This window comes from Littorina saxatilis, linkage group LG8 (assembly GCF_037325665.1).
Source record: "Littorina saxatilis isolate snail1 linkage group LG8, US_GU_Lsax_2.0, whole genome shotgun sequence".
Taxonomy (NCBI): Eukaryota; Metazoa; Mollusca; class Gastropoda; order Littorinimorpha; family Littorinidae; genus Littorina; species Littorina saxatilis.
Genome location: NC_090252.1, coordinates 31,136,334 through 31,146,259, shown reverse-complemented (window position 1 = coordinate 31,146,259; position 9,926 = coordinate 31,136,334). Strand labels below are relative to the sequence as shown.

At 45.4% G+C, this 9,926-nt stretch overlaps 1 protein-coding gene across 1 annotated transcript; it reads right to left on the bottom strand.

Annotated features, from left to right (window-relative positions):
- Positions 1-1,745: 1,745 nt before the first annotated feature.
- Positions 1,746-8,143, bottom strand: LOC138973281 (sulfite oxidase-like). Its single transcript, XM_070346001.1, has 2 exons — positions 7,829-8,143; positions 1,746-3,306 (listed from the first exon to the last, which is right to left on the bottom strand). The coding sequence occupies exons 1-2, from the start codon at positions 8,037-8,039 to the stop codon at positions 1,814-1,816; spliced, it is 1,704 nt and encodes a 567-aa protein (XP_070202102.1). The 5' UTR covers positions 8,040-8,143; the 3' UTR covers positions 1,746-1,813.
- Between the last annotated feature and the right edge of the window lie 1,783 nt (positions 8,144-9,926).

The following is a 9,926-nucleotide window of genomic DNA, read 5'->3' as shown; positions in this document are numbered from 1 at the left end:
AAGTGAAAAAACCCTACTAAAGACCCTCTTTCCAAATAAATGCATTAATTAATTATCCAGAATATATAATATTCACAGCGACATAATCTGACCATTGAATCAAAAACAACCTGATTTCTGACACAATGATACATGTTCTCACAAGAAACAGACAAACAGTGGTTATATTTCACAACAGCTTTATACACAAGCTACTGCTTCATACCAGTACATGTATGTCTTTCTTTTTTGTGTGATAATCTTCCGTAATGCTGTTCCCACCCATTCACCACATTTTGTACAGTAACAAAGAGTAATACAACAACAACAACAACAACAAAACAAGTCGCGTAAGGCGAAAATACAATAGTTAGTCAAGTAGCTGTCATTTTTCAGCAAGACCGTATACTCGTAGCATCGTCAGTCCACCGCTCATGGCAAAGGCAGTGAAATTGACAAGAAGAGCGGGGTAGTAGTTGCGCTAAGAAGGATAGCACGCTTTTCTGTACCTCTCTTTGTTTTAACTTTCTGAGCGTGTTTTTAATCCAAACATATCATATCTATATGTTTTTGGAATCAGGAACCGACAAGGAATAAGATGAAAGTGTTTTTAAATTGATTTGGACAATTTAATTTTGATAATAATTTTTATATATTTAATTTTCAGAGCTTGTTTTTAATCCGAATATAACATATTTATATGTTTTTGGAATCAGCAAATGATGGAGAATAAGATAAACGTAAATTTGGATCGTTTTAGAAATTTTTATTTTTTTTTACAATTTTCCGATTTTTAATGTTTATTGTTTATTGTTTATTTGTTGCTTAACGTCCAGCCGACTACGCAGAGCCATATCAGGACGAGGAAGGGGGGGATGAAGGGGGCCACTTGTCAAGCGATTCCTGTTTACAAATGCACTAACCCATTACTTGTGTCCCAGCAGGCTTTAGTAAAACTAAATTAATACCTACTGGAAGATTACCAGTTTCCAGTATGTTAAAATAGGCTTAACCTATCTACTGCTGGACTTACATCAGAACACTAACAGATTAAACTATACATGAATCGCGAGACAAGCGGCAAGAGAAGAGATTTTTAGAAAAAATACAGGTGAATGAGCAAGAAGGCAGAAAAAAGAAAAGAATTCATGAAGAAAAAGAGAGCATGACAGGAAAGAGGAACCAAAAATCTACCTAACAGCAAACTAGAAAGCTCCTGCGGTTCCAAAAACAGGAGGGGCCTTTAATTTCATAACCGCAGTGCCCCACTGCGGGAGATTTTTAATGACCAAAGTCATTAATTAATTTTTAAGCCACCAAGCTGAAATGCAATACCGAACCCCGGGCTTCGTCGAAGATTACTTGACCAAAATTTCAACCAATTTGGTTGAAAAATGAGGGCGTGACAGTGCCGCCTCAACTTTCACAAAAAGCCGGATATGACGTCATCAAAGACATTTATCAAAAAAATAAAAAAAACGTTCGGGCATTACATACCCAGGAACTCTCATGTCAAATTTCATAAAGATCGGTCCAGTAGTTTAGTCTGAATCGCTCTACACACACACACGCATGCACGCACACACGCACGCACATACACCACGACCCTCGTTTCGATTCCCCCTCGATGTTAAAATATTTAGTCAAAACTTGACTAAATATAAAAAGCAGGTTTTGTAACACATTCATTAGTCTTAAAACCACCCATTTACCACATTTTTCACAACAAAAAAAGCACACACACAAAAATACCCCCCCCCCCCCCCCCCCCAAAAAAAAAGTTTTCTTTATAACACATTCATCAGACTTAGAACGCAGTCGTTGGACTCAACATCTAGCCTGACGAGGGAGGGACAGTGACTTTGATCCTGTGCCAAGCGTTGCTGAGCACGCCCCGAAGATTCCAGATCCCTTCCACGCTGTCAGGCTGCACGTTGTAGGACACGTCCACAGCCTTACACACCAGCTCCACGTCCCCGGCTTTCCCTTCCGGAATGGGGATGGTGGCTTCCCACAGGGTCCAGGCCCACGCCCGATACGGGGACTGTCCGTTAGGCTTAAGCTCGGCGTTTTGCCACGTTTTTCCTCCGTCCGCAGACACATCTACGCGGACAATTCCTCGCCCCCCTCCGCTCCAGGCGTAGCCCCGAAGCGTGACCTCGTCTGAGCCTTCTTCCAGCTCTGTGCCTTCCGGAGGGTCACAGATGGCCGAAATGACAGGCAGCTGCATTATGGCTACGGAGGAGTCGAAGTCCACGTTGTGCCAGTCGATGGAGGAGTTGAACCCTTTGTAGTCGCGGCGCTGCCAGTGGCATTCGCTTTCCTCGTCGCTCAGGTAAATCTTGTTGAGCCACTTCACCTGTCGCGCTCCCACGATTCCCGGGATGATCACCCTCACTGGATAGCCGTGGTCACGAGGGATGGGCTCGCCGTTCATCTCGTAAGCGATGACGATTTCATCCTTGAGCGACCTTGCCATTTCGATGGGGATTGAAGCGCCGTAGACGGATCCTTCCGGGCCTTTATCCATGCCCTCAAAGACCAGGTGCTTCTTCTCCGTGCCCTCAAGGTCAATCCCAGAGTGCTTCAAAACATCGTTGAGAGTGGCACCTGCCCAGTTAGCGTTTCCGATAGCGGCAGCTCCCCAGTTAAGCCCCTTGACAGACTTGATCCTCACCATCTCGCTGCGGCGGTTGCCAGCGCACATAACGACAGCCGCTACCGACTTCTTCTTGAATCCTTTCCTCAGGCCTGATAGGTCCAAAACAGCTGTCTTCTGTGACCCTTGAACTTCCAGAGAATACTTCCTGGGGTCAATATCAGGCACAGGCAAGTGGTTTCGTATGTAGAACAAGTCGTTGGGAGTCAGGAAGTTCTCAGCAAGGAGCAAGGCAGGGGGTTCAGCGTTGAAGGGTGCTCTTGAGCTGGGGATCAGAATGGGGCTTCTGGGCGGGTCGTTAGCGTAAGGATTGTCAGCCGACAACCCCTCGCTTCCAGCAGGCTTCTCCACAATATTCCCGATCCGATACTGCTCCGCAATCTGCAGAATACCGGACTGTTTGTGAACGCCGTACATGTTCCAATACGGTTCCATAGACCCGCCCGCCGCCAGCAGAATCTTGCTGCCTCCTGGGTGCCCTGTGACATACTCCGTGATGTCGTAGACACCGTTCTTGTAAGTGACCCAGATTCCCGCGTCTTTTGTTTTGTGTTTGGAGACATCAGCGAGGGAGTAGGTGGGGAGGTTTGGACGAATGGATCCCGGCTCGTAGTCCAGTTCTGCCGCCTGCAGTTTGTCATGTCGGAGCTTCCAGTAAAGCGTCGCCCCTGAAAGAAATCAAAAGACAAAATATTCAGTTCTCTGAAAAACAAAAACCTGTGCTTATTGTAACTCAATGAGCATTTTTTTGCTAACAACGCTAAGTTTTGTATCCACTTTAAGAGAAAACAAAAGACAAATAGAGAAAGTATAATATGGTAAAATAAAATAAAACACTAAAGAGTCTCCAAACCCCCCCTTCCAAATTAATATACTCAACGAAAAAGAACCAAAAAAAAGGGGTGGCAGGGGAGAATTTCTTTTTTTTAAGGAAAAACCTCAATTTCAAGGCACATCAAGGCACACATATGTTTGTTGTTGTTGCAAAATAGGGGCAGTACAATCTGTCAATCAGCACACTGTACTACCAATACTGAAGTGTACAACTCTCATCTATTGCTTTCATGAACTCTACTTTCAACAGCTTGCATCTTGTTATCTGTGCATGTTCATTATCATCAGCAACTTATGATGACTAGTTTAATTTCATGTTGATGCAAAAAGTAAATAAGAGACTGTTCCTTAAACAAACACACACATACACGAATGCATGCATGCAATCACACACTCACACCATTACACACATGTGTGTGTGCGCACACTGACACACACACACGCCTTCAAGCACAGAAGCACACTATAATAAAGGACTGGGTGGCCGAGTGGTAACGCACTTGCGCTTGGAAGCGAGAGGTTGCGAGTTCGACCCTGGGTCAGGGCGTTAGCAATTTTCTCCCCCCTTTCCTAACCTAGGTGGTGGGTTCAAGTGCTAGTCTTTCGGATGAGACGAAAAACCGAGGTCCCTTCGTGTACACTACATTGGGGTGTGCACGTTAAAGATCCCACGATTGACAAATGGGTCTTTCCTGGCAAAATTGTATAGGCATAGATAAAAAATGTCCACCAAAATACCGGTGTGACTTGGAATAATAGGCCATGAAAAGTAGGATATGCGCCGAAATGGCTGCGATCTGCTGGTCGATGTGAATGCGTGATGTATTGTGTAAAAAATTCCATCTCACACGGCATAAATAGATCCCTGCGCCTTCAGTCCGAGTCTGGAGATACGCGCGCGATATAAGACTTCATAAACATGTATAACATAATAGCAGTCATACACAATGAACAGCAAATCACGAAAGTGTTAGCTTCACAAACAAAGAGGATAACAGACAGACACCATGATGACCTAGAAAACCTAGGGCGTCCATCAGCACTATCTGTTTCCCACACTCTAATCAATCACAGTGGAAAGACATTGATACCTCTGCTGACCTCATTAAACCAAATGTATCCATTTCATAGTAGAGAGCGGAGTGGCGCAGTGGTTAGAGCGCTTGCCTCTCACGCTGGAGGTCGTGGTTCGTCCCCCACTCGGGGACAAATACAAATACCCGATTTTTCCGAGCGCTCTCCAGTCCACCCAGCTGGAAATGGGTACCTGACCCTATTCAGGGCCGGGGAAGGCAAAAGGCAGCGAGGGAGAGGAGATGGGCACCGCCCTCATAAAGCTGGCCCCCAGAAAAGTTGAGATCTCTAACATCTCTCTCCCCTACGACCAGATGGTTATGGGAATACCTTTACCTTTACCTTTTATCCATTTCATGGCATTACAGTGGAACCCCCTTTTTACATATCTTATTTTAAGATCTCCTCTTCCCTCCTTTTAAAATCCCCCATAATAGGACCATCCACCCCCCACACCCCCCCCCCCCCCCCCACACCCACCCCCAGTCTTACAAGCCACACTGTACGGGGTTGGGTACCCTCTTACAAGCCCTACAGTACATCATGGTTGGATAGCCTCTTACAAGCCCCACAGTACATGATTGGATACCCTCTTACAAGCCCTACAGTACATCATGGTTGGATAGCCTCTTACAAGCCCCACAGGACATGGTTGGATAGCCTCTTACAAGCCCCACAGTACATGGTTGGATACCCTCTTACAAGCCCCATTGTACATGGTTGGATAGACTCTTAATCTTACAAGCCCCACAGTACATGGTTGGATACCCTTTTACAAGCCCCACAGTACATGGTTGGATACCCTCTTACAAGCCCCACAGTACATGGTTGGATACCCTCTTACAAGCCCCATTGTACATGGTTGGATAGACTCTTAGTCTTACAAGCCCCACAGTACATGGTTGGATACCCTCTTACAAGCCCCACAGTACATGGTTGGATACCCTCTTACAAGTACCACAGTACATGGTTGGGTACCCTCTTACAAGCCCCACTGTACATGGTTGGGTACCCTCTTACAAGCCCCACAGTACAAGGTTGGGTACCCTCTTACAAGCCCCACTGTACATGGTTGGATAGCCTCTTACAAGCCCCACTGTACATGGTTGGATAGACTCTTACAAGCCCCACTGTACATGGTTGGGTACCCTTCTGACAAGCCCCACTGTACATGGTTGGATAGACTCTTACAAGCCCCACTGTACATGGTTGGATAGCCTCTTACAAGCCCCACAGTACATGGTTGGATACCCTCTTACAAGCCCCACAGTACATGGTTGGATACCCTCTTACAAGCCCCACTGTACATGGTGGATACCCTCTTACAAGCCCCACAGTACATGGTTGGATAGACTTTTACAAGCCCCATTGTACATGGTTGGATACCCTCTTACAAGCCCCACTGTACAAGGTTGGATAGACTCTTACAAGCCCCACAGTACATGGTTGGATACCTTCTTAAAAGCCCCACTGTACATGGTTGGATAGCCTCTTACAAGCCCCACAGTACATTGTTGGATACCCTCTTACAAGCCCCACAGTACATGGTTGGATACCCTCTTACAAGCCCCACAGTAATGGTTGGATACCCTCTTACAAGACCCACAATAGTGGTTGGATAGCCTCTTACAAGCCCCACTGTACATTGTTGGATACCCTCTTAAAAGCCCCACAGTACATGGTTGGATACCCTCTTACAAGCCCCACAGTAATTGTTGGACACCCTCTTACAGGCCCCACAGTAATGGTTGGATAGCCTCTTACAAGCCCCTCAGTACATGGTTGGATACCCTCTTACAAGCCCCACAGTGATGGTTGGATACCCTCTTAGTCTTACAAGCCCCACTGTATATGGTTGGATACCCTCTTACAAGCCCCACAGTACATAGTTGGATACTCTCTTACAAGCCCCACAATACAGGTAATAGCAAAACAGTGAAAAAAACTGTCAAATATGCATGCTGCAATGCAACAGGTTTCCCTGGTTTAAGATGCTTGAATTACACACATGCCCGTTCTTTCAAAAGTCATGCAAAGAATTAAAGGCTCACTGTCTGCCATCTGTCAAGGCAGGCATGGGATAAGATCGTCCCTCACTTATAAGAAGAAATGTACCTTGGGGACCGGCGTTAATCGCTAAGAAGGCTATGATTCTGATTTGGCAAATGTAGGCGAGAGTCCCTAAGGAGGTGCTCGCTATGCGAAAAAACATTGGCTGTTCATCGACGAGTGTGCAGATGACTCTTTCAGTATCAACCGATCGTTTTTAATTTCTGCTTGGCTAGCACAAAAATCGTTTTACACCCTCGCTGTCTTACGAAGCAAGCAGCTAGCCACAAGCAATGCCAATGAATGCTTGCCCACAGTACAAAACGGGCGTCAGGGTTAGCACTGCTTTAAAGTTTGGTGTCGTGAACAACGTACACTGATAATATGATGTTCATATTCAATGACACACTGTCCTGCATTGCGTTGAATAAAAGTGCAACAACCCACATCTATACACCTACCTGCATTGATCAACTGAGATATTAACTTTCAGCACACACACACACACACAGCGCTGAAAGTTCACAAAATGGGGCACTGGCCTTTGGCTAATACTTCTCATAATTTACTAGCCAGATATTTTATTCGCCAAACCAACCATTTGTTCCAGCAACTTTACTCGCATTTGGCGAGTAGATGAACATATCTACTCGCCATGTACACGTTTCTACTCGCCAAGGTGAGTAAAATACTCGCCACTTTCAGGCCTGACACACATAATAATGTGCATGTGCACAGTGCACACACAGACATCAGTAACACAATCAATTGTCTTTTCCTGTCCTCCTCATGTACGCATACATCTACACGGCCCTACCCTCCCGCAAACACACACCACTGACACAGTCACACACAAATTACAATCGAACTACCTAAACTACGCGCCAGCACGCGCTACCTTGAACCATAGCACTTATATACTTTATTTTTATATTTCTAGTTAGTTCATCGTCCATTGAAATTTTGTATTATGTGAGAATGGACGATGAACTAACTAGAAATATAAAAATAAAGTATATAAGTGCTATGGTTCAAGGTAGCGCGTGCTGGCGCGTGCTGGCGCGTAGTTCAGGCGGACCCATCGAACTTGATCGAACTTGATCGGCTCAGTATACAATGTATGTATCCACACAACTAAGCTCGTCTCGATCTCACACGAAATCGAGCCCTAAAAGAAGCAACAGATGGCATAAACAGCTTATGAGAGCAACACTTCAGCTTGTATGAACTTACCAACCACGCAAGTCGCTCCAAGCGCTGACGCTAGAAAAGTGTTGGTGTTGTTGGTCTCGTTTCTTCCATCTCTGCTGCCATGATCTGTGCTCGCTAAACGAACATGTCGACATCTGCAGCTCGCCGAAAAGACAGGCAGGCATCTGTGTTGATGATTCCAAACCCGGGAAGAAAATGTGTGCAATATGCGCCCTGAATTTGTCGAAATCATTGCGGATGTACGGTTTGTCGCGTCGACATCAGTGTCCAACACGCTTGCGCAGAGTTCACTCAGCCTTGGTCGCAGGTGCGTCCTTGACCTTAAGCAAGCGTCCTTGACCACAAGTGACTTTTTATTGCAAACAAGCAGAATTTATGTCGCACGTTTTCTGGCACGTTATCTGTCTAAACCAGGGTCGTAGCACAGCTCCTAAAAGTGGTCCGGCCATAAAAAAAATAAAAAGGTACGGTCCCTGGCCATTATGTTCTCCTCAACTATTAGTGACAATTTCTCGCTTAACGCTGTCATTGTGCGATCTAAGTCACGACCCCTCCTTCCTCCTAACACAGCGCTGAAGCTTATGAAGACGATTTTTTTTTAACAAAAAACTGGTCCGGCCATGGCCGGAGTGGCCGGTAGGGCTGCTACGGCCCTGAAAACGCGCACGCGCAACCAAGTGCCACAGACACGACCCCCTGCCACCTCCCTTTTTTCAACTGTAACCTTTTTACTAATTTTTGTTTGTTGGTTTTAATCTGCACTTCTTATAGTTTTTACCTTTGCTGATATAAAGCCGGCTCCTCCCAAACTGAATAGTAACCAGCCTTCAACAAAAGGGATTAAATAAACTTAAATAAAGGCAATACCTAAAAAAAAAAAATAAAAATAACGAAAAGAAGCTTCTCCCGGTCACAACCGATCTCTGTATGCGTTTATCTGATGCATTTCAAGGTACACCCGGCTTACTTTCTTACTGCGGGCGGGCTGACTGACTGACACACCGTGGGCTGTGACACTGCAATAAACATAAGCCGAATGGAATAGGAAGACGGCAATCTGGATTCAATTTCAAGTTATGTCAGTCAGTCAGTGCACCGCCAATCGTTACACCGGCACTTACTAGCATTTTATTTGCCGTTACGGCTTCGCGTTGCAGGCCGCTCTGCACACCTGTCTTCGTGAGTGAACTAAAACGGCTTCCAATTGGACTGAATTTGCAAGGTTTAAGGTCCAGGGGCGGATCAGTTCATTTTATGGGGGGGGTTTCCAAAAGTATATTGTGAAGATATGGGTGTGAAGGCGCGAAGCGCCGAGCCGACGGCGCAAAGCGCCTAGCTTGCTAGGGGGGTCCGGGGGCATGCCCCCCCGGAAAATTTTGTAAAAAAGGATGCAAAATGGTGCAATCTGGTGCATTTTGAGGATGATCATTACCAGTTTCAGGCAGCAGATTTTGTCACTGATTAATACCCCAAAAAAACACCATTTAAAAAAAAAAATTTTGGCTGGGGGGGGGTTTCCGGAAACCCCTGAAACCCCCCCCTCGTCCGCCCCTGGTCAGCAAACTCCAGTGAACTGGCCGACCCGCAGCATAAACAGCGTAACGGCGTCGACCTTGTGTGCGTAACACACCCGGCGGCGATTGAATAATAAGACTGATTGAGATAACCATAGAGTACACCAGAAGTGTCACGGTCAGGTCACTGAGTTCAGCAGAATCAGCACTGATTCTCGTAACCGGATCATGTCAGAGGTCACCAGTATCTCGGCCGCACTACTGACAATCGAGTCACTGCAGTACAGTGAAACCCCACCCAGTTTTAAGAACCACCCCTCCCCCCTTTTAAGACAACCCTCTTATTAAGACCCTATTTTTTCAGATTTTTTGTTCATAAACAATATAAATTTACCTCCATTTTAAGAATCCCTCCGTTTAAAGACCTAGCTTGCTTTCTCAGATTGTTGGAGGTCTTAAAAGGGGGCCGTTTGACAAGTTCAAGTTCAAGTTTTATTAGTCCATAACCCCTGGGGGCATTTTGAACAATAAATACAATCAATACAATCATATTATATACTAATATAATAAATGAAAAAAATAAAAAAAATTATGAAAAACTGTTA